Here is a 26163-nt window from a genome sequence, read left to right on the forward strand (position 1 = left end):
AGACGATTTCATGGTAATTAAAATTGGTAGGTCGATTTTAAGTTGTATTTATGCAGTTCAGGATTTGTAATTATTAATGAAACAACTACTCTTTAGGTATTTTTAAAAATAAATTCAAAGTCTTGATACTATGCATTGTGCTAAAGCTGGGATGGAGAAGTAGGAGGGATTCAAAGGTGAGTGAAGGTTTCTTAGCTTGTCAGAAATCAGTAACTCTACTGATTTATTGATTTTGATAATTATCAGTTTTGTAGCTTTTGTTTAGTTTCCTGCTAGAATCCAAAGGGTGCCTGATGGCCTTGAAGGTCCTAATATCATTGCCAGAGATTTATGAGCTTTTATTTACTCTTGGCTGTCATTTTATGAGTCAGTTCATTTATTCATCATTATTCTGCAGTGTTTATAACTTGATTTTTGTTGACAATTTAAAATGACATTTTTCATCAGGATTATCATTTCATATATTACTTCCAACCTAAAGGCACCTAGTTGTATAGGTTTAAACTCTTAATTCTACTTAAACTCTTAATTCTGTTTTTAAGTAGCTATTTTTGTTCCACACAAAAAAGGAGACCTTCTGGTAGACTCTTGAATGTTATCTAGGTGAGGGTTGTAAAAGGCTTTAATTTGGGCAGTGATAGTAAAAATAAAAGGGTAGTTGACGGTGCTTGCTTAGTAGCACCTACACTAAAATAAGAACAATATAGAGATTAGTAGGGCCCCTAAGCAATGGTACTACAAATTCATGAAGCTATCTATATTTTTCTGATTTTTTTAAAAAGGTCGTTGTATTCATGCATTACTTATGTAATTACTATTTCTACTACTATTCTTTTAAACAAAATAATGGTTAATTAAGGATGATGAGGGAAGACTAGCTCTTTCTGAATAATTGGATTTTGGAGACGGGATTTAGAACTTTATAATTGAGAATACTAGTGACATTGAAATAGTTATTTTGAGAGATACAAATATGTACCTTTTGAAAATTTCCCATAGGAAATTTGAATCTTTAATGAAAATATATTTTCCAAATTCTTTTGAATCAAGCCAGTAAGTTCACAGAAGTTCATGACAATAACACAGAAGTTACTCTGTAGATCTGGATTAGTATAACATGGTATAAATATCCGTATATTTGGACTGATATGAGCAGAAAATGACCTTTTCTGACTTAATGGGGAGCTGTTTAATGTTTAATGTTTCTAAACAGATTCTACATCTTATTAATTGTGCTTGTTTTAGTTATATTCAGAGCATTCCGGTTGTTAATGAAGAACAGAGAGGTGATTTTTCTTATATTGGCAATTTGATGACAAAAGAGTTTATAGGTCAACAATTGATTCTAATTATCAAGTTTTTGGATACCAATGAAGAAGGAGGAAGGTACATTTAAATGTAAACCCTTGTTCTTATTTGCGCTTCTAATTTTATGTGTTGAAATATAGTCTTGTTACAATATGATTAAATATATTTAACCTAGCTCCCTAAAGTGTTATATGAAGTGTTCTCTTTCCTCTTATATATATGGAGTATGTAAGAGGAAATATATTTATATACTGTCTTTCTCCTAATTTCTCTCTCTCTATATGAATATATGTATATATGGAAATATAAGTTTCTAATTCAGTTCCTTGAGAATAAATCAATAAAATTGCAGGTTTTTGCTTAAAAGTTTCTATTAGTATTACTAGTCCTCTCTAATAAATACAGTCTAAAAGATTTGATTCACTTATGGTATTTTGTCATTTCATCATGTTGATTTATGAAAGATTATAGGGCCATTTATAAATTTTTTTTCAGAACGTGAATTTTGGTCTAAAGTCTGTACATATATTTTTGTACCTATAGTGATAAATATAAAAAAGAAGACAAATTAAGTCTGTAATTAAGTCTGCAGAATAGGTGAAACGTTAGAGATATAATGTGTTTCTACTCTTGTACTGAAATTAAAATAGTTCTTTTTGAATGCAGGAAACGACTGCTGGCTATCTTACAGGAGATTCTTACTCTACCCACCACCCCAATATCCCTAATTTCTTTTCTTGTTGAGAGACTGCTCCACATTATTATAGATGATAATAAGAGAACACAGATTGTAAGTAATTTTCTTCATTCTTGATAAAAATAAAAGATTTTGGTCAATAACATTGAGGGTTGTCTTATTCTCTTTTCAGTACTTTTGGCTTTAATTGTTTTGTTTTAGTTTTGTCTCTTTATCAAGTCTTTAAACTTCTTAAAACCAAATCTCTCTCACACACACATTTTAAAAAATATCTCCTTTCTTTTACCATATCTATCATTGTGTTGAATCAGTTTGAAATGGAGCAGGTTAGGGAAGAGGTGACATATAGGCATTGGTTGCTAGAAGGTTTGAGGGCCGACTGAATTTATACATACCTGGGTTCAAATCCCCTCGGACGCTTTCTCGATTTGTGGCTTTGCCTGAGTTATTTAATTTAGAATTTTTACCTGTCTGCAAAATCAGAACAATGAAATTTATCTTTCATTGTTCAATGAAGCAATGTTCATAAAGTGCTTGGTAAATACAGAAATAAATATTATCTATTATTTTACTATATTCAAGTGTTATTTTCTCTGGGGTAGCCCAAAAAGAGAGGCCTGTATCGTTGATTTTCATAAAATCGTATAGTCTTGGAGTTGCGAGTTAATTCAAAGGTTGTCTTTTCCACTCCTTCCTTATATAGATATACATAACATAAATTCTTTCTACAACATCCCCAGTTAGTGGTTATCCAGCACCTGCTTAAGGTACCTTCCTTTGGGATGCAGCTTTTTCCTGAATTGGCCAACTCCAATGCCTAGTGGCTCTGAAAGAAAAGTGTTTAATCTGCTGTCATTATTTATGCCTTGTATACCCAAAGGAAGAATAAAAGAGTATTCTAATTTTTTATATTCCACTTCCATTGGAGCTGAACAAGGGAGGGAGTTGAGGATTTTAGGCAGAAAATTTTAGTTTTATGGTGCCTAAGATTAGATGCTCTTTTCATTTTTTCTGTTTCAAAGCACTATATGAAAGAGAATTTATCTTCAGTGTCTATGTGCCTATTTACCTTCCCATAATCTTAAGAGTTTTTAGTCAGATGTATTGTTTGGTCATTTTTTTTCTAAAATTGTCTAGCAAATAGAATGTGTGCCATTTTTGCTTGTATATTTTGCTCTATTTTTCAAGAGATTGTGGATACAGTTTGGAGTTTTGTATAACAGTTCGATGTCATTTTCTGATATATAACATATATTAAAGCATGTATTCTGAATTATAACTTATCAGGTTACAGAAATTATCTCAGAGATTCGGGCACCCATTGTTACTGTTGGTGTTAATAATGATCCAGCTGATGCAAGAAAGAAGGAACTCAAGGTAACTGTCTTCTAAATTAAAGAAATGCTTGAGTATATTGTAGTTGTGCAAGTCTTTTATTTCTTCTTGTACATTTCCAAAATTGCACAAAGTCAAATTATTGGTTAACTATTAAACTATATAAGAGTATCTAAAATGTTATCAGATTATGTCAGTCTGAAAGATTTGCCAATCTCTGTTTCAGGAAGACTGCCACTTTTTCTGTATGTACCTGACTGCTTAACTTCTAGATGGTTGAAATGGTTTTAAATAATACTCTTCAGTTTGCTACAGATTTCATATTAATAGTTTTTGTTTGGTGTTTACACAATTTATATCTTTTCTTAGATGGCTGAAATAAAAGTTAAACTTATTGAGGCAAAAGCAGCTTTGGAAAATTGCATTAACTTACAGGATTTTAATCAAGCATCAGAATTAAAAGAAGAAGTAAAAGCATTAGAAGATGCCAAAATAAACCTATTGAAAGAGACAGAGCAACTTGAAATTAAAGAAGTCCACATAGAGAAGGTATAGATACATTTTTCATATTAAATTTCAGCTACTGTTAATCATCTCAACTAAACCTTGTTTTCTTAACTCAGCTGCTGGAATATATTCACTTAGGAGGGATTTTTTTTTTTTTTTTTGTGGTACACGGGCCTCTCACCATTGTGGCCTCTCCCCTTGCGGAGCACAGGCTCCAGACGTGCAGGCTCAGCGGCCATGGCTCACGGGCCCAGCTGCTCCGCGGCATGTGGGACCTTCCCAGACCGGGCACGAACCCGTGTCCCCTGCATCGGCAGGAGGACTTTCAACCGCTGCGCCACCAGGGAAGCCCTAGGAGGGATTTTTAACAATACCATGAACTAATACAAAAATAATATTTTTCCGCCTGTTCCTTTCTATTTTGGACTTCGAAAGGCTTTAATGAACTTTAATTATTGTAGCTAAGACTTTATTTGATTTGCTCCCTTGTCATGCTAATCCCTAGAATCTGAAGTCTTTCTTCCTTGCCAAGGAAACCTGCTTTCCAGTGGTTTCCTTCTCTTTGTTTTGTTCTGTTTTGTTTGTCTTGAATGGTTTAGAAAAGGAAAATGCATCTTTCACTTATTTGTGGAAGACTCATGACCTTTCCACTGCTAGGAAAAGAATTTCTATAGTAACAGTGCAATTATACACATAATTTTTTAAAGTTTAATTACTCTTTTGTTTTTAGAAAAAGCTAAGTAACTTTGTTATTTTAAATGAAATACTGTATAAAATAGATAACTAATAAGAACCTGCTGTAAAGCACAGGGAACTCTACTCAATACTGTAATGGCCTATATGGGAAAAGAATCTTAAAAAAAAAAAAAAGAGTGGATATATGTATATGTATAACTGATTCACTTTGCTGTGCACCTGAAACTAACAACATTGTAAACCAACTATACTCCAATAAAAATTTTTAAAAAAAGAAATACTAAACATATATCTAATAACATTTAAAGCTTCGTTTCAGCAGTCTTTTTTAATTAACTTAGTTGTATTTGATACATGAATATTATTTTAATGTAAGGTAAAATGGTATCAATTACTAAAATATTTGCTATTAACTTTAATTCAGGAGGTCTTTTAGGATCTTGCCTTTTGTAGTAAACATCATTTATTACTGTAGTTTTGGTTTGGGAAGTGCTGATTATTCTTATAAAGAGAATGCTGGATAGGGAAGAGTTTACTATACAGGAGAGTTTTGTAAGTTATGTTATGTCCTTGAGCTCTGCAGCCATAGATATCCCTGCTCTAACACCCTACCTTCCCAGTGGGTATGCCTGAATTTTATTTTCATAGCTAAGTAGCTTATTTCTTTTGTTTGACCAAGTCAGTGGATCGTTATAGGCTCTTAAATTTGAGGAGCAAATTTAAAGTGAAAAATGAAAATATAAACTGAAAAATGATATAAACTGCAGGTCTGAATTAGGAAAATTTTAACTAGGGTGATCTATCATGGTTATTATTATCTGTTTAACTTTACCTGCTTTGACCATTTATCTGTTCATTTGTCCTATTTTAAGGGTTATAAATCTATTACAGTATAATTACAGTATAGTATAATAAATGCTATGTTCAGGTAAGTATAGGGGTTTTATGGAGAGGGTGGTATTGGCTTCCCCAAAAGAAATGTTTCAGCTTGAGATTTGAATAAAAATAATATAAGCAAGTAGTTACAGGATCCTTTTTTTGTGGTATTCACAAGTATAAATTCATTTGATTCTCATTATGACCTAATGGAATTGGTACAATTATCCTTACTTTATAGAAGGCAAGTAACTTGCCTGAAGTTATACAGATAGTAAATGGTAGAGGCAGGATTCAAACCCAGGCAAGTGGCTTTGATTGTGCTTTTAATGCACTCTGTGTCATCTCTCCTCAGTGAGTTGTTAAGGGAATGTTATAGGCAGATGGAATGACGTGTGTGAAGGCCTAGAAGTTAAAGAGTGCCTGTTGTGTTTAAAAACTTCAGGTCCACATGACTAAAGAATTGAGGTGGAGAGATAAGAGATAAATCTGGGGGGAAGAAATTAAGGGCCAATTCATGTAAGGCCTTGTATAAACAATATTTTAAAAATTGTCCCTTACCCAAAGATCATGGTGAACCACTAAAGATGAGATTTATGTCTTATAAAGATCACTGTTACTCAGGAAATGAATTGCAGGCAGGCATACTAGTTTGAAGACTGTTAACAGTAATGTAGGATTGAGATGAGTGCAGTCTGAACAAGATAATGATGGTGGATATGGAAAGAAGTGATGGATTTGAGAAGTATTTAAGAATTAGTAACAAGGAGAAGAGTGAGTCAAGAATGTATCCTAGGTCTTTTGGTTTGGACAGCTGGGTAGATGGCAGTGAAATTTATGGAGGTAGCACAGGAGGAGGAATTTGGGTAATGATTGGTTAGTTCCCTTTTGGCCATTTTGAGTTTGGGAAGCCTGTGGACCATACAAGAGGAAATGTCTTATGGCAGTTTTATATATGAATCTGAAACTTAGAAAATAGTTGAACCAGCTTATAAATGCTAAGTTTTGTGACTGGATAAGGTTGTGCAGGGAGTGTGTATAGAGACAACATATCTTGGACAAAAAGCCTGGAGAAAGTAAACATTTAAGGGATGGGCAGAATATATTTTTACTAATGCTGAATATTTTGTGTTTCATTTTAGAATGATGCTGAAACACTACAGAAGTGTCTTATTTTGTGCTATGAACTGTTGAAACAGATGTGCACTTCAACAGGTATAGGTGCAACCATGAATGGCATCATTGAATCTTTGGTATGTTGGTGCACTTTGAGGCTTTATTTTAGCTCGCGCCTTCATCATTTTATAAGTAATATGTTCCTTGGGGTTCAAAAGAATGAAAAGACGATTTTAAACATCTGATAAATATAAATGGTAAAAAAGAAAAAGTAATACAGTGGCTGCTTCATATTGTGAGGATTAGATTAAGATAATGCATGTAAATGACCTGGTATATAAGTTATAATTATTCCTTTAGAAAATTTGAAAAAATTATTTTATGCTGGAAAGAGATGCAGAATATCTTCATTTTTTGAATAGTAAGAGGAAATACTGAGGTACATAAGGAATATTTAAGTACCAGAATCTTGCTGTGTAGAAAGACTGAGAAGAAGGTTACATTGTAAGCCCTGTGAAGGGAATTTGTTTATTATATATTTAAGGACTTTACTAAAGTAATCCTTCATAGGTAATCTCCATTTTACTGACCAGAGGGATATAAATACCACAAGCCTTTAGAACCACGTTGTCTGATAGAAATATAATGCAAACCACATGTAACTTTAAATTTTCTAGTAGCCACATTTAAAAATTAAAAAGAAATGTGAAATTAATTCTAATATACATTAATTTAAATATATTTTAATATATTTAACCCAGTATACCCCAAATATTATAATTTCATCATTTAATCAATATTTTATTGCGATATTTTACATTCTATTCTTCATACTAAGTCTTAAAGCACAATCTCAATCTGGACTAGTCATATTTCAAGTGTTCAGTAGCCACATGTGGTTAATGGCAACAGTATTAGACATGCAGCTTTAGAGTATTCTTTTTAATAGTGCTACTTATCCAAAGCAAATTTTGAATGTATCCAACCTCTTCCAGGATTCTCCCCAAATTGTTTTTACTTGGGATTAGTGAAAAACAGCCAATGAATGTGATCTAAAATCTAGTTCCTTGGATTGTCATGAGTTTCTAAATGTAGTAAAGAAAACCAATTATTGTTTATAACAGTCCAGAGCTGATTAAAACTAGATCTGTTAAACCGTTAGAATTTAGTTTTATTTTTAACAAAGCAGATGTCTAGTGAAAAGTGATACTGTTAAAGTTCTGCTTGTATACTTTATGTCTGGTTCTATTGCAAGAGAATGATAAATGATGGTATAATTAATTGCACAATTGAAGTAGTAAATATGAAGACTTACATATATATGTGGGGAAACACTATTGAGGGAAGAAAGAACACAAAATTGAATGGTCATAATGATTTTAAGTATATAAAAACAATCTTTCTAAAGATTGAAAGAGACTATAGAGGGATGTAAGTGAGTAAGGTATTTAAATATAGGAGTTATAATATTTTAATGAAATTACTGTGCTTTAAATAAAAATCATATATTAAGTGAACAAATATTTATTGAACATCTATACACCCAGTGCTGGGGATAGAGTGCACATGGTGTACAGAACACATATAGACTGCCCTTTTTGGATCTTCCGGTCAAGTGAGGGGGGCATCAATCAAATAAACAAGTGAAAGCTTATGCCATTGATAGTTGCTATGAAGAAGAGCTTTATGGTCATATGTGAATTTATGATAATGAGATTTCATCTGTTTATGGAAGGTGACCTTGAGGTGATGTTTGAGTTAGACGTTAACTATGTGACAAAGAGGGAAGAATGATCTAGACCTACTCTCTTCAGTATGGTAGCCACCAGCCACATGTGGATATTAAAAACCTGTGGCTATTAAATCTAGTCCAAATATATATATATATTTATACATATTTATAAATGTAAAACTACATTGGGTTTCAAACACTTAGTACAGACAACAGAGATTATCTCAATTTTTTATAAACATGAAAAAAGCCACAGCTAAAAAATCTCAATTTTTTAACATTGATTACATGTTGTATTGATAATATTTTGTCTATATTGAGTAAAATAAAATGTATTAAAATTAGTTTCATCTTTTTCTTTTCACTTTAATGTGGCTACTAAAAAAATTTTAAATGACATACTTGGCTTGCATTATATTTCTAGTGGACGGCACTGAATGGGAGGCGTTGAAATCAGCTCAATTGAATAAACAGAGAGCAAGAGATAGCATGGTATAAGGTGATACTGGGAAAGACTACAGAATGAGGTGTATCAAATATTATGTTAAGGGGTTTTATCTTTTCTATGAGCATTGGGAAGCCATTGAGTCAGTTTCGGCAGGTGGAGGGAAGGTATCTCATGATCAGACTATATTTTGCTCTGACTGTATTCTTCTGTTTTACTGATTTAATATTTACCTTTTTTTAAACCAAAAGTTGACTTTTTTGGGTTAATAGACTACATGGAAATGGAGTAGGTCTGCAAAATCATACAGAAATTTGCATTTTTTAAAATATACTATTGTAAATTTCTTATCCTAGTCAAAATTATTTTAATTTCTAATTCATTTTAGATTCTTCCTGGAATAATAAGTGTTCATCCTACAGTAAGAAATCTGGCTGTTTTGTGCTTGGGATGCTGTGGACTACAGAATCAGGACTTTGCAAGTAAACACTTTGTATTACTATTGCAGGTAGGATTTATCTTGTGATTAAAATCTTAATTATACTTCTTGAGATAAATACTCAATCTGTGGTGATTTTGCTAGTGTTATTAAGTTTAATTGATTCCAGGGCTTGTTGATGATGATGATTATGGATGACTTTTAAGGGCTCAGTTTTTATGTTTTGATTTTTTTGTTATTAAAACTTTTTTGTAGAAGAAAGATGAAATGTCAATTATTTAAGGTATTTAAAAAATTAATCATATAGCAAATATTTATTGAGTGTATATTATATGCCCAGCATTATTATAGACTTTAGAAAACAATAAGATAGGTAATGAAAAACATAAAAGTTGCTGTCCTAATGGAGCTTACATTTTAGAAGAGGAAATACACAATGAAAAATAAACAATATGTAGTATGTCAGATGGAAAAAAATAAAGCAGAGAAGGGGAATGAGGACTGGAAATAGGGAAAAGGAGCAGTTTGGTTTAGAAAGACCTCACTAATAAGTCAAAATTTGGGCTGTTACCAGAGGGAAGTGAGAATGAACTTTGTAGATCTGGGTAAGAGGTTACCAAAGAGAGGAAAGAGCAGGGGAAGGGGTCCATCAGTAGGACTCTGCTTCACATATTAAAGGAGCGGGAGCTCATATGGCTAGGCCAGATTGAGCAAAGAGGAGAATAGTAGGAGAAATGATTTGCAGGCAGCTGGTCATCCATGTCTTCTAGGGATTTCTAGTCTGTAAAGATGTAGCCTTCACAGTGAATGAGATGGGAAAGAATTGGTAGTTTTTATTTTCTTTTTTTTAAAAAAATTTATCTATTTATTTGGTTGTGTCGGGTCTTAGTAGCGGCATGTGGGATCTTTTGTTGTGGCATGGGCTCTTCATTGCAGCATGCAGCCTTCTCTCTAGTTGTGGTGTGCGGGCGTTGGAGCACACGGGCTCTCTAATTGTGGCCTGAGGGCTCTAGAACACAAGGGCTTAGTTGCCCCGCGGCATGTGGGATCTTAGTTCCCCAACCAGGGATCAAACCTGCATCCCCTGCATTGGAAGGTGGATTCTTAACCACTTGACCACCAGGGAAGTCCCAGAATTGGAAGATTTTGAGTAGGGGATTTTTATGCTGTGACTGGATATAGTGTTGGTTAGACCATGGGTTGGTTGGCAAACCTTTTTTCTAAAGGTCTAGAGAGTAAATATTGTAGACTTTGCAGGCCATATGGTCTGTCTCAACTGCTGCTTTGCTGTGGTAGTATGAAAACATCCATAGATGATACATAATTGAATAAGCGTAGTTGTAGATCAGTAAAACTTGTATTTATGGACACTGATACTTAAATTTCTTATAATTTTAGCATATAATGAGATATTATTTTTTAACCATTGAAAAATGTACAATTATTCCTAACTTGGAGGCTGTATAAAAACAGGCAACAAACTGGCCCGTGAGTCATAGTTTGCAGATCCCTTATAGTAACTATAGGGATACAGTATGGAAGGAAGGATACTCATAAGGAAGCTATTGCAATAATCCAGGAAAGAGGTGATGATGACCTGGACCAGTGTTGTGATTATTGGGGTCATGAGAAGTGATGGTAATTTAAGTTTGAAGACAATGTCTATAGAATTTGCTGATAAATTTGATGTGGCGTGTGAGAGAAAGAAGTGGAAGAAAACAGGATTTTGGCCAGAATAACTGGAAAGATGGAATTGCCCTTTCCTGTGATGGGGAAAACAGAATAACAGGTTTTACGGCAGATAGGTGAGGTAAGGAGTTCAGTTTTGGACATGGTAAGTTTGAAGTTTGAGGTACAAGTGGATATATTGAATAGGCATTTTTAAGTGGGTTTGGAGATAGGAGAGAGGCCCAGGCTGGGGAGAGGAATCTGGAAGTCTTTATTCTATAATAGTATCCAATGCCTAGAAACTGGATGTTACCTGACAAATGAGTATAGTTGGAGAGGAGATCTCAACTTTATAGTTCCCTAAGCCTCAGGTAACATTTAAGGTAAGAGAGATGAAAAGGAACCAGTAAAGACCAAGGTGAAGTAGATAGTTAGGGGAGAGTGTGATGTCCTAGAAGGCAAGTGAAGATGGTATTTTAGAGAGGCCAGGGTGACCTAACTGTCTAATGCTGGTGACAGGTTAGTAAGGATTCATTGTTGACCATTTTTGGCAAGTAAGGAAGTGTTTGGTGACTTTCATGTGCCTTAGTTTATGCACAGGGCAAAGCCTGTTGGAGTAGTCCAAAGAGAATTATGGGAGAGGAATTGGAGACAGCCAGTGTATACTACTCTTTCAAGATTTTATTTTGTTAGGAGTAATGGAGAAATGGAGTGGTAGCAAGAGAGGATATGGGGTAAAAAGAGTTTTTGGTTTGGTTTGAATTATTTTAGGATGGAGAAAATTACAGCCTGTTTGAATCCTAATGACAATGACCCATTTGAAAGGAAAAAAACAATATAGGGAAGAGAGGGCAGTTGCTAGAGTGCTACTGAGTAGACAAGAAGGGATTAAGTCTAGTGTATCAGTAGAATGCATTTGACTTTTTAACTCCTTTGGACATGTTTTTAACATTTTTGGGCCTAGTTTTATTTGGAAAATATACTTCCCTCCACCTCCCCCTGTAAAAAGACAGTGTGATTCATGTAGCCTCTTGGTGTTGTCAAACGTAATGGGATAAAAAAGCTGCAAGGAATTTTAGTGCAAATTGCTTGCCAACAGGTGAATGGGAGTGCTTTGCATGTTCAACATGAAAATAACACATGACAACATGGATTATCATTTTTATGAAGATTATATTAAAAGACTCAACCAATAGTTGAATTTTCCCCCAACATAAAATCCTTATCTTGAAGCATCCTTTAATGTTGCATATGACATTGCCAAGAAAAAGAAAACATACAATTAGGGAGAAATTGGGGAAGTCATGTGTTCTGGAAATGGTCAAACTGTTTGTGACTTGTATCAAAGGAAGAAAATTAAACCATACTTTTGTCAAAAGGCAGTCCTCAGAAATTTCATTTTGTTGTAATTTCCTTTTTTGGAGTACTTGACATCTAATCAGTTCATTTAATGTGCAAGGATTAAATTCCTGACAGTGCTTTGTTTATATTTATCATCCCATGCTTGTTATCAGAGAAAAATTTCTATTATTGTGAGATCCTTTTGGAAACTTAGAATGTCAAGTATTATCTTTAAAATGGTGTACAGTTTCTTTTCAAAGAAACTGGAAGAAAAATCTTGGTACTTTGTCCAGATGAATCATTTATAGTGCTTGGCCATACATCTGGTTTTGCTCCAGGATGAATGAATGAATCTCCCTGTGTTATACAAAGTCATTACTATTTATATCAGCAGGTACTGGCATGAGTGATTCTGGTAGTAATTCTAAAGGGAGTCTTGTTTACTATTTTGAAATCTATTGGCTTTATAGGTGCCCAGGAAATAAAATACTACATTTTCAAAGAGGTTTTGCTAAGAAATTAAACCAGTAAGTTCTCTATTTCAATTTCCTGGTTTTCTAGAGGATGGGTCATTAAATGCTAGATTGACCCCTGGTCATTACTTTTTATTTAAGTGGAAGAAAAATCTTACTAGAAAATTTGATAGTGAAGGGTTCATTTATGTCTAGCTTATTAAGTATAGCGCTTTTTACTCTACAAATGAGGTAAAATGTTCATTAAGATACCCTATATACCATTATGAGTACTTCTGAAAAATTGTATTGAGAAGTTGTTGTTTTCAAGTAGAGGAGATTAGAGTTAGACAACTATATAAAATTTCTAGTACTGCAGCAAAAGAAATACCATAGAACTCTTTCCAAAGACACATAAATTCACTTGACTTTTAAAGATGAAATGTGGATTTTGATCCTTTTAATTTTTGCTGACATAACATCAATAATAAGTGTTTTGGTCATTTCAGACAGAAGAAATTAATATGAATTTAATGCTTACAAGTGTCCTGGAGCATTAGGAAGCTATTTAATACTAACTCATACCGCATTTGACGGAGCTATAGGAGCCTTGATACTGTTTGCTCCTATATAATTTTCTGTAGTGAAAAAGAATTGTCAAAATCAAGTTCATGTGAAAAATAAATGAATGTTTCTTATCAAGACCATTCCATAATTTTACCTTAATTTCAAATCAAAACAGTTAATAGCAGCCTTGTCATAGAATTAAAATTTTTAAAAATGAAAGTTTAGGGGCTTTCCTGGTGGCACAGTGGTTGAGAGTCCGCCTGCCAATGCAGGGGACACGGGTTTGTGCCCTGGTCTGGGAAGATCCCACATGCCGCGAAGCGGTTAGGCCTGTGAGCCATGGCCGCTGAGCCTGCGCGTCCGGAGCCTGTGCTCCACAACGGGAGAGGCCACAACAGTGAGAGGCCCGCGTACCACAAAAAAAAAAAAAAAAAAAAATGTGAATGATACCAGATACAAATGCAGTAAAATAAATTGTTTGTGGAATTTTGCCTATATTTTGACTGTTATTTTGAGGTGGGCTCTTATTAGGTCCTCAAAGGGGTTCGCAATCAAAAGAATTTAACCACTGAGTAGATTCAATTATTTATCTTTATAAAGGTATTTTCAGAGCTATCATTGGAAGATTTTAGATTAAGGGAAAAGAGCAGTATTTTGGGGGAGTAAGAAATCAGTTTTTTTTTTAATCAAGTTTTAGTAATAGAAGTTGACTTAAGAAATATATCCACACTTGTTAGAAAGGCAGGAGAGGGAAATTATTTCATTTAGAAATCTTAAATAAATATCCAATATTGAGAGCTATTGCTAGCCAGTGAGGGACTGAGAAGGACAAGGAAAACCAAGATGCTGTTGAGAGTAGCATGTTTAGAATTTGTAGTGAATAGTCATGACAGTACATTCTTATAAATAAGCATTTGGCTTTGGCAGATTTGCAAGTCTTGCCATAAGAAAGTATGTAATAGATGTGTCTTGAAATTTCCTTCAAAGTTTTGTAATTTTGAGCCATTTTTCTCGATTCATTCATTTGACCAACTTGTGGGTGATTTTTCTTCATTCTGTGGGCTAAGCTGTATAGCCAAGTAGCTTATCAGTGACCAAAATTTAAGTGTATTAAAAAATATAGTAAATCTTTTCATAGTAGAAATATTCAGCTCTATTTTTTTCATGGCTTTGAAATTTGGTATGTAAGAATTTGGTTTTCTTAAGTCAGGATAGATTCATACAAGCTGCTGGGTTTTATGGATTCAGGATAGGCTCATAGAAACTGCTGGGTTTTATGGTTCACTTCCTTTTATAAAGAAGTCCAGTTCAATGAAAACTGAATTCACTATTAATGAAATCTGAATTTATTGAGCTAATAAGAAAAATTTCTTTAATGAAACTTGATAACCTAGAAGAGTATTGATGTTCCAATGAATGCTTTTCATTGGTTAGAATGTAATGTTTTTATCTTGATAGATGGCCCCAAACAATTGCAATATATTGAACAGTTTTTCTAGATCTTAAAAAAATAATAAAATCATAGTTAAACATATACTTTTTTGTATATAAAAGGAACAAATAATATAATTCAGCTTGACTTCAGGGATTTTTTTTGACTGAAGACAGAATTTTTCTGAAGGAAATATAAAATGTCATGGTATAAATAAAAAAATAACTAAAATAAACTTTTAAGTTTTAAAAAATATTTATATAGACTTGACACTGTTGTTGCAGTTCGATTAATAATAAGATATATGTTAATTTTATGTAGCATAAACAATAAAAATATACCTAATTTGCTTTTGGTGGGGCATGTTTCGATTTAGGTTTTGCAAATTGATGATGTGACAATAAAAATAAGTGCTTTAAAGGCAATCTTTGACCAACTGATGGCATTTGGATTTCAACCATTTAAAACGAAAAAAATCAAAGCTATTCAAAGTGAAGGTGCAGAAGTAAACAGTAATGAAGAGCAAGAGTCAAAAGAATCTGAAGAAGAGGCTGATACAGCCAAGAATGTTCTAAAACTACTTTCTGATTTTTTAGATAGCGAGGTAAGAAATAATCATAGCCCTATTATTGTGAAATGTAATTGTCAGCATATATATGTTTATCCTCTTTGTAGTTTTTAGGCTGAAGTTTAAACTTGGCTAACATTTTTTTTAAATTTGCCTTTTGAATATTATAATTAAATCCTACTTTCACTTCTAATATATCTAATTTCTCACTATCAAATTACATTGTGTAGAGAATTGAAGTGTAAACAAAAATGAAATGACTGTTGGGGGGGGTTATTTTTTCATCTTTTTTCTCTGTCTTTGTGATCTGTGACTTACAAGTTTCCCCCCCAAGGGTCTTAAGAAATAATTTAAAATAATCTTACATTGGGTGGGTAGAAGTTGTAAGATATGATATGGGATTAGATCTCTTTCCTTAGGGTACTCATGAACTACATTTTTATAGCATATGTAAACATTTAAATTATAAAATTTTTATATTTTTTTGTTGAGGTGAAATTGACATTACATTAACAATTTTAGAGTGAACAATTCATTGACATTTAGTACATTAAAAATATAGTGTAACCACTGCCTCTGATTTTTAAAACATTTTCATTATCCCAAAAGGAAACTACCCATTAAGCAGTTGCTCCCTATTTCCCCTACCACCAGCCCCTAACAACTACCAATTTGCATTTTGTCTCTATGGATGTAACTCTTCTGGATATTTCCTATAAATGGAATCAGAAAATATGTGGCTTTGTGTCTGCTTTCTTTCACTTAGCTTGTTTTCAAGACTGTTGTGGCTTATATCACAAGCCTTCTTATGGCAGAATAATATTCCATTTTATGTATATACCAGAATTTGTTTAGCCATTCATCCATTGAAAGATATTTGGGCTGTTTCCACCTTTTGGCTATTGTGAATAGTGCTGCTATGAAGATGTATTTGTCTGAGTAGCTATTTTCAATTCTTTGGGGTATATTTCTAGAAGTGGGGTTACTAGGTCATATATTAATCCTTTTTTGTTGTTTTTAGGATTTTACCCCTGATCCCTATCCCAACTAGTTAATTAATACATCCTCACATATTTATCTTTTTTTTTTTTTTTTTGAGTGAGAACATTTAAGTTCTCTCAGCAAATTTCAGTAATACAGTAGTGTTATCAGCTAGTCACCATGTTTTACATTTGGTGTCTAGAACTTATTCTTTTTTTTCTTTTCTTTTTTTTTTTTTTAGGTATAATAGAACTGATAGTATACCCTTTTCCATATTTCACCCACCCACCAGTCTGTGGCAACCATTTTTTCTACTCTGTTTCTATGAGTTTGACTTTTAAAAAGATTCTGCATATGTCATATCATGCAGTATTTGTCTTCTGTCTTTGTCAGGCTATTTCACTTAGCATAATGTTCTCAGGGTCTACCCCTGTTGTTGCAAATGGCAGGATTTCCTTCCTTTTATGGCTGAATAATATTGCATTATATATCTCACATCTTCTTTATTCATTCATTGATTGATACGTGGGTTGTTTCCATATCTTAGCTCTTGTAAATAATGCTGCAATGAACATGGGCATGCAGATATCTCTTTGAGATTCTATTTTCATTTCCTTTGGATATATACACCCAAATTGGATTGTGTTTTTAATTTTTTGAGGAACTTCATTCTGCCTTCCAAAATGACTGTACCAGTTTACATTCCCACCAACACTGCACTAAGGTTCCCTTTTCTCCACATCCTTACCAACACTTCTCGTGTCTTTTTGATAAAGCCATTCTAACAGTGTGAGGTGATATCTCATTGTAGTATTGATTTGCGTTTCCCTGATGATTAGTGATATTGAGCAGCTTTTCATGTATCTGTCAGCCATTTGTATGTCTTCTTTGGAAAAATGTTTATCAATTCCTCTGACCATTTTTTAATCAAATTATTTGCTTTTTGCTATTGTGTTATATGAATTCTTTATATATAATTTTGGATATTAATCCCTTATCAGATATATAATTTGCAAATATTTTCTCCCATTCCATAGGTTGCTTTTTCATTTTGTTGATAGTTTCCTTTGCTGTGCAGAAGGTTTTCAGTTTGATATAGTCCCATGTGTTTATTTTTGCTTTTGTTACCTATGTTAAGGAGCTGACTATCCTGTTTTTTGTAGGTGTTTCATGTGGTAATTTCTTTAACTTTTTGAGGACTTGCCAAACTGTTTTCCATAGCAGCTGAACCATTTTACATTCCCACCAACAAAGAACAGGGTTCCATCCTTATCAACACTTGTTATTTTAAAATAATTTTGTTTTATTAATAAGAAAAAATTGTTAGTAAAAATTTTAGCCATCTTGTTTTGAATTGCCTTTCCCTAATAACTAATGATGAGTATCTACATGTGCTTTTTGGCTATTTGTATACCTTGTTTGGAGAAATATGTATTCAAATCCTTTGCTCATTTTTAAATTGGGGTGTCCTTCTGAATTCTTTATATATTCTGGGTAGTAGATCCTTATCAGATAACTGATATGTGGATATTTTCTCCTATAGGTTGTCTTTTCAGTTTGTTAATAATGTCCTTAGATTTTTAAAAAGTTTTAAATTTTGATGAAGACTAATTTATCTTTCCTTTTGCTGCTTGTGCTTTTGGTGTTATATCTAAGAATACATTGCCAAATCAAAAGTCATGAAAATTTATCTCTGTTTTCTTCTAAAAGTTTTACTCCTTTAGCTTTTAATTTAGGTGGATTGGTGCATTTTCAGCTAATATTTGTACATGGTGTGAGGTAGAGGTCCAACTTCATTGGTTTGCCTGTGGACATCCAGTTGTCTGAGCACCGTTAGTTGAAGAGACTATTCTTTTCCTATTGAATTGTTTTAGCACCATTGTGGAGGGTGAGAGAATCAATTGATCATAGGAATATGGGTTTATTTCTAGACTCTCAATTCTTTTCCATTGTTTGTGTCCACCCTTGTGCCATTACCTGACTGTTTTGATTCATGTAACTTCATAGTAAGTTTTGAAATCAGGAAGTTGAGTTTTCCAACTTTGGTTCTTTATTTTCAGTATTGTCTTGGCTATTTGGGGTATCTTGCAGTTCCTTATGAATTTGAGGATTGGCTTTTCCATTTCTGGAAAAAAGTCTATTGGAATTTTGATAGGGATTGCATTGAATATGTAGATTGCATTGGGCAGTATTGCCATCTTAATGTTATGTTTTCCAATCCATGAACTAGAATATCTTTACATTTATTTAGGTCATTTTTAATTTCTTTCAGAAATGGTATATAGTTTTCAGGGTACATGTTTTTTACTTCCTTGATGAAATTTATTCCTATATATTTTATTTTGGTTGCTATTGTAAATGGAATTGTTTTCTTAATTTCCTTTTTTGGATTGTTCATTCTTGTTGTATAGAAACTCAACTGTTTTGTGTGTGGATTTGATTTCATATCCTGCAACTTGGCTGCATTCATTTGTTAGCTCTTGTACAATAGTTTCCGTGTGTGTGTGTGTGTATTCTTTGGGATTTTTTCTATAAGACCAAGTCATCTGTGAAGAGACAGTTTTAATTCTTCCTTTGCAATTTGAATGTCTTTTATTTGTTTTTCTTGCCTAATTTCTCTGGCTAGAACTTGCTGTACAATCTTGAATAGCAGTGGTTAAAGCAGGCATCCTTGTCTTGTTTCTGATCTTAGGGGGAAAGTTTTCAGTCTTTAACCATTGAGTATGATGTAGAAGTTATCTTCTGTGTTTTTTTTTTCCAGTCATAAAAGCATGTTTAATTTTGTCAAATGGTTTTTCTACATCAATTGAAATGATTATTATTATTATTTTTTTTGCCGTACGCGGGCCTCTCACTGTTGTGGCCTCTCCCTGTTGTGGCCTCTCCCGTTGCGGAGCACAGGCTCCGGATGTGCAGGCTCAGCGGCCATGGCTCACAGGCCTAGCCGCTCCGTGGCATGTGGGATCTTCCCAGACCGGGGCACGAACCTGTGTCCCCTGTATTGGCAGGCGGACTCTCAACCACTGTGCCACCAGGGAAGCCCATGATTTTTTTTTTTAATTGCTATGGTACATTACATTGCTTGATTTTCTTATGTTGAACCACCCTTGCATTCCTTGGATAAATCCCACTTGGTTATGGTGTATAATCTTTTTAATATGTTGTTGGATTCCATTTGCTAGTAATTTATTAAAGATTTTTACATCTGTATTCATACGGGAAATTGGTCTGTAGTTTCCTTGTATTGGTCTTTGTCTGCCTTTGGCATCAGTGTAATACTGACCTCATAAACTGAGATAGGAGTTGTTTTCTCCTCTTCTATTGTTTTCGAAGACTTTGAGAAAGATTGGTGTCAAGTCTTCTTTAAATATTTGGTAGAATTTACTAGTGAACACATCTGGTCTTGGACTTTTCTTTTGGAGAGGTTTCTAATTTCCTTATTCAATCTGTTTATTGTTATAGGTCTGTTCAGATTTTCTGTTTCTTCTTGAGTCTATTTTTGTAATTTGTGTGTTTCTAGGAACTGGTTCATTTCATCTAGGTTGTTTAATTTGTTGGTATTCAGTTCTTATTATTCGTTTATAATCCTTTTTATTTCTGTAAGGTCAGTTGTAATGTTGCTGCTTTTATTTCTGATTTTAGTTGTTTGCATCTTCTTTTTTTCTTTGTTAGTCTAACTCAAGGTTTTTCAATTGTGTTCATCTTTTCAAAGAACCAACTTCTGGTTTCATTGATTCTCTCCGGCCCACCCCCGATTTTCTATCTCTTTTTTAGTTCTTTAAAGTGTAAAGTTATTGATTTGAGATTTTTTTTTTAAATGTAGGCATTTACTGCTATAAATTTCCCTCTGAACACTGTTTTCGATGCACACCATAAGTTTTTGTTTGTTGCATTTTCATTTTTATTCATCTAATTATTTTCTTTTTTTTTTTTTTGGCTGCTTTGGGTCTTTGTTATTGTGCTCAGGCTTTCTCTAGATGCAGCGAGCGGGGGCTACTCTTCGTTGTGGTACGCGGGCTTCTCATTGTGGTGTCTTCTCTTGTTGCAAGCTCGGGCTCTAGGCACGCATGCTTCAGTAGTTTTAGCTTGCAGGCTCAGTAGTTGTGGCTTATGGGCTCTAGAGTGCAGGCTCAGTAGTTGTGGCACACAGGCTTAGTTGCTCTGTGGCATGTGGGATCTTCCCAGACCAGGGCTCGAACCCATGTCCCCAGCATTGACAGGCGGATTCTTAACCATTGCACCACCAGGGAAGCCCCCATCTAATTATTTTCTAATTTCCATTTTGATGACTTCTTTGACCTTTGGTGTGTACGAAGAGTGTATTGTTTAATTTACAGACTTGTGAATTTTACAGTTTTCGTCTCTTGTTGCTTTTCAGGTGTATTCCATTGTAGTTGGAGAAGATATTTTGTATAATGTCATTCTTTATGAATTTATTAAGACTTGTTTTGGGCCTAATATAGCCTCTGTTCTTGAGAATGTTCCATGTGCACCTGAAGAACGTGTAGTCTGCTATTTTGGGGTGGAGTGTTCTATATGTTTGGTAGTTCTAGTTCATTTATGGTGGTGTTCAAGTCCTCTATTTCCTTATTGGTCTGTCTAGTTGTTCTATCTATTACAGAAAGTGGAGTATTGAAGTCTTCAGTTATTATTATAGAGCTGTCTATTTCTCCCTGCAATTCTGTCAGTGTATGTTCATATATTTTGGGGCTCTGTTGTTTGTTGTGTATATGTTTATAATTATCTCTTTGATGGATTGACCTTTTTAAAATCAATATTTAATGTCTTTTGTGTATTGTAACAGTTTTTTACTTCACATTTGGACTGCAGAATAGTGGAAATAAGTCCTTCCTTATCAGTATTTTCTTTTTTCTTTATTGGAGTATAATTGTATCAGTATTTTCTTAAATTTTGAGTTATTAGCCAAGTGATAGACTGACTTCTCATTGGCAGTTGTCCAGTGCTGTGGGCTTGCTGACATTGCATAGATGGAAAACTGTTGCACATGAAAACTGTTTGACAGTAGATGAATGGTTTTTGTTTTTTTAAATAGTGCAGGTACTTTAATCTTCTTTTGGCTAAACTAGATTCTGTGGCTTTGATTTTATTTTTGTCATAAACACTAAAAAATCTTGACTTCCTTGACTGTCCTCTGGACCATAAATAATAGTTTTTCACATGCTTTAAAGACTTGCAGTCCTGTCCCAATTAAAATTCCCATATTAGAAATTTTTTAAAAGACAGAGGGCATGCAGCCTTTGGAGTTGGAGACTTAAAGATTTGTGTTCTGGTAATGTCTGTGAATCTTCAATAAGGTATTTACTGTCTCTGTCCTGTTTCCTTATCTTTAAAATGGAAATAATGATGCCTATTCAGTGGGATAATTCTTTAATTTAGTCAACAAATATTTGAGAGCTATTTATGTGCCAGTCATTATATGCTCTTGAGAGTTCAATGCTGAGTGGAACAAAGTCTCTGCTCTCATGGTTGTTGTGAGCCCTAAATGAGTTTGTATGTGGAAAGCACATGCCAGTACCCTGGCACTTATTAATCTTATCAACCTCTACATTTTTCTTCTTATTTTTGAGTTTTGAAAAATTTCTGAAATAGTTCTTGTATCTGCTCATTCCTCTGTTTTTCCTCCTGTCCCCTCTAGTTTAGACTTGTCTTTCATTCCCAGATTATGGCCTGTCTAGATAATTTTCCTGAAATCTCATTCAAATCTTATCTCCCTACCCTTTCAAAAATCTTCAACCATATTTCTTTACCTAATTTTCGAGGTCTCTCTAATCTGATCACTGAGCAAACTTACTTTCCATCAATAATAATAATCACTGACATTTGTTGAGGATTTACTGTGTAGATAGCACTCCTTAGAGCTTTACATGTATTATTTCTTTGTGTTTTTTGATAAGTAGTTTTATTATCCCTTTTTTTTTGTATATGGAAAAAGTGAGGCACAAAGAAGTTAAGTAATATGCACAGGATCAGATCATGCAGCTAGGAAGTGTCAGAGGCTTGAATTTAATTCAGGCTCAATAACCAATATTTTTAATTACTACTCTTATACCTGTACCTGCATTTGAATACCACTACATCTTTTCCATTTTCTTCTCTAGGTTTGTTTTGGTTTCTCTTTCTAGGAATGCCTTTTTCTACTTGTACACGTTCTATTCACATTTTACCTATTATTCACACACATTGCCACACCCACCTCTGGAGCTTTCATTTATAGGCACCTCTGATGGCAGAGACCATTACTGAAGGTTTTCTATATCTTAGCACCATGATAAGTGTTTAATACATATAGTTTTGATTTCTGGTTTCACAATATTATAAGATCTTTTGGTTTTTCTAAAGAGTTTAAAAGGAATTGAAGTTTTCATAGCTAGACTAATAATTTGTCACATAGCCTTAACCTAAAAGGAAAAAACAAAATCTTTTTATATGCCTTTAAAATAATTCATAATAACAGGAATGATTTTGGATAGTTTATATACAAATACTTATTTTGGGCTACAATGTAAGGCTTAAAAAGGAAATACAAATAAAAAATTTCTTTTAAATGAAAGTCATTTTTAATAGGTGTCTGAACTCAGGACAGGAGCTGCAGAAGGACTAGCCAAGCTGATGTTCTCTGGGCTTTTGGTCAGCAGCAGGATTCTTTCTCGTCTTGTCTTGTTATGGTACAATCCTGTGACTGAAGAGGATGTTCGACTTCGACATTGCCTAGGCGTGTTCTTCCCAATGTTTGCTTATGCAAGCAGGTATTTAGTCATATCGATAAATCAAAATCTAACTTGAAGTTAAATTCAGGCTCCCTATGAGTCATATCTATAGTATTTTGTTGTTAATGTTCTTTTTCTTCAGTGGTAAGTGAAGAACTTACTTAGATTCTATCTACCTGAATCATTTGGCTCTTTCCTAGATGAATATGTACTCTATCTTGGTGGGGTGCATTTAATATATAATGTTGTTGCTGCTTTTTAAAGAATCATGTTTTTTCTTTGCCAGCATACCTCAAATTGTTTTTCAATAGGACTAACCAGGAATGTTTTGAAGAAGCCTTTCTTCCAACTCTACAAATACTGGCCAATGCCCCTGCATCTTCTCCTTTAGCTGAAATAGACATCACTAATGTTGCTGAGTTACTTGTAGATTTGACAAGACCAAGTGGATTAAATCCTCAGGCCAAGAATTCCCAAGATTATCAGGTAGGTGAGTATGTTAGCCTGTGGATGGTCTAGGGATGGTAACTAGCATGCTTTGGTAAAATAACCCCTCTCACAGATTCTTTGAAATAGTGAGAAGCTACATATAGATCTTGAGATTTCTAGTTTATATGGTAGCACATAACACAAAGCAAGAAAAAGATCTTTTGCAACTATGTGGGTGGACCTAGAGGGTATTATGCTTTGTGAAGTAAGTCAGAGAAAGACAAATACTCTGTTATCACTTACATGCAAACCCTAAAAAGTAAAACAAATGAATGAATATAACAAAACAGACACACAGTTATAGAGGACAAACTAGTGGTTACTAGTAGGGAAGGGGAGGGGAGAGGGACAAGATAGAGATAGGAGATTAAGAGACATAAACTACTATGTATAAAATAAACTACAAGGATTACTGTACAAGGATTACTGTACAGCACAGGGAAATGTAGCCATTTTTTTATAATAACTTGAAATGGAGTATAATCTATAAAAATATTGAATCACTCTCTTGTGCACCTGAAACTAATATAATATTGTAGATCAATTATAATTTTTTAAAAAATCTTTTGGGAAATGGGGAGATAATCATATAAAAATAGAAGTAATCAGTGCTAACATTTTTGCTACTGAAAAGAAGTTACCGAAAATTCATCATCCTTACTACCCCCTCCCCACCTAGTTCTGGCTGTTAATCATTCTGAATAATGACCTGTTATGTAGGACTCATTGAGTCCTCAGTTGTTGGCTTACCTGCTCTGTTTCTGATACAAGGAAGGAGAATTCAAAGATTGAAACTCACCTCAGGCTTAGTTTTGTTTTTAATTCAAAGAAGATATAGTAAGTGCATACTCTCCCACAAATTACATGTAGCTGGTTTTTAACCCTTTAATATCATTTGATCAAACATTCACCATATTGAAAATTAATGTGTTAATTATTTCAGATGCCAGCTGATTAAGTTGAAAATATTGGTCTTCTGTTTTGTTACTTAGTGACTGCATACTTCATTTGAGTTACTATGTTACATGTTATTGGAAAGAAGATTACAATGGATATTAAGGCAAAATATAGTAAGGGTCAGTGATATAGCTACTAAGTGCTTTAGCGCTTTAGAAGATGGCAGGTTTCATGTGGTATGGGTGATGAGTACAGCATTACTAGTTTTAAATCTCATTGAGTAAAATTCACTTAGACCTTGTTGGGATTTGGGGAGTGGTTTGGATAGAGAGAAAGACTTTTAGTAAAGGTGATTAAATGTAGCTGGTAGTACAAGTCATGTTGGGGAACTGTGGAAAAAATCTGTCAGCTAAGGATCCTGACAGGGATCCTTAGGGAAGAACATTAGGATGGGGAATTCGGAGTTGACTCTGTTTGCAGGGCGTATAATGAAAGGGTATAATGAAAGGGTTAATGGGATGACAGTTACTTATTAGGCAGATTAATTTGGTGGTCAGTTTCATTAGGTGAGGTGAATTGGTAAGAGGAATAGGGAGAGAATATTAATAAAGAGGGCAGTTAAAAGTTGATATAATTAGGAGATAAAAGCTTACAGAAAAAGAATAATATTAGTAGTAGTAGTAGAAAGTAGACAGAAAAAAGTAGTAGAAATTGACATAGAAAAAAAATTACGGGTAGAAAAGCCTAGAAGAACGAACTTTGTGTGAGGCAAGGGAGATGGAGGAATCCAAGATAACTCTGAGGTCCTAAGTGTGGGTGACAGAAGACTTCAAAGAAGCTGTTGACATTAGGGCGTACTCTCATGATCAGCATCTTGGAGGAGTGAGGGAAATAGATTCGGCAGAGGAAGAAGTTGAACTGTCATGCAGTCTTTTTTTTTTTTTTTTTGTGGTACACGGGCCTCTCACTGTTGTGGCCTCTCCTGTTGCGGAGCACAGGCTCCAGATGTGCAGGCTCAGTAGCCATGGCTCATGAATCTAGCCGCTCCGTGGCATGTGGGATCTTCCTGGACTGGGGCACGAACCCGTGTCCCCTGCATCGGCAGGCTGACTCTCAACCACTGCGCCACCAGGGAAGCCCTGTCATGCAGTCTTAAGGTCCCAGCTGATCTCACAGAAGTTCCAGAATTGGGATAGTTCTTTGCTTTGTCCAGAATTGAAACAAGGCTAGGCTGTTGTACCTGTACATCTGCCAGTTATTGAATGTGGACTAACCGTTGCGGGGAAGGTGTGACCTTAGGCAGAGCCCGTTGTCTTCAGCTTGGATCAGTTCTGCACCTGGGAACTTTTAGCCTCCATAACTCGTGGTAGCCTGGAGAATGAATGGTCAGTAGTAAAGCAGATGGATCTGAGCCCTGTACCATGGCATCCACTCTACAAGAAGGGGAGCTCACATGGGGAGGACTATGATAATTTTGTTTTAGACATTTTGGATTATGTCAAGATAATTAGTTGGAAATGATAGATGTGTCAGACTGTATTGTAATCATACCATTTCAATTGACAAGGATTTTTCTCTTGATTTTCCAGGCCTTGACAGTTCATGACAATCTGGCTATAAAAATTTGCAATGAGATCCTAACATGTCCATATTCACCAGAAATTCGGGTCTATACGAAAGCCTTGAGTTCTTTAGAACTCACTAGCAGTCTTGCTAAAGATCTTCTGGTTCTGCTGAATGAGATTCTGGAGGTAAGTAGTTTCTAGTTACTCTTAATGTGTATAAATTTTTATCAAAGTAGAATTTACATGATTCTATTAATTTATGCATACATTAGTATGCTGTGACTTTGTTCATTTGAAGTAAATATTTCCTTCATAAATTTAATA

General features: G+C 34.2%; 1 protein-coding gene and 1 pseudogene across 4 annotated transcripts in view; both read left to right on the forward strand.

Annotated features, from left to right (window-relative positions):
• Window positions 1-26163, forward strand: part of NCAPG (non-SMC condensin I complex subunit G) — a 46294-nt gene that overhangs the window by 15998 nt on the left and 4133 nt on the right. For all 4 annotated transcript variants that reach the window (XM_067735598.1, XM_067735599.1, XM_067735601.1 and 1 more), the window contains exons 8-17: window positions 1246-1386; window positions 1975-2098; window positions 3293-3382; window positions 3710-3889; window positions 6562-6672; window positions 9101-9220; window positions 14988-15215; window positions 22746-22927; window positions 23200-23374; window positions 25864-26025. In XM_067735598.1, coding sequence (XP_067591699.1) covers window positions 1246-1386; window positions 1975-2098; window positions 3293-3382; window positions 3710-3889; window positions 6562-6672; window positions 9101-9220; window positions 14988-15215; window positions 22746-22927; window positions 23200-23374; window positions 25864-26025 — 1513 coding nt within the window. The remainder of the gene's footprint in view (window positions 1-1245; window positions 1387-1974; window positions 2099-3292; window positions 3383-3709; window positions 3890-6561; window positions 6673-9100; window positions 9221-14987; window positions 15216-22745; window positions 22928-23199; window positions 23375-25863; window positions 26026-26163) is intronic.
• LOC137224210 (U6 spliceosomal RNA) lies at window positions 665-765 on the forward strand (annotated as a pseudogene).

This window comes from Pseudorca crassidens, chromosome 4, assembly GCF_039906515.1.
Source record: "Pseudorca crassidens isolate mPseCra1 chromosome 4, mPseCra1.hap1, whole genome shotgun sequence".
NCBI lineage: Eukaryota > Metazoa > Chordata > Mammalia > Artiodactyla > Delphinidae > Pseudorca > Pseudorca crassidens.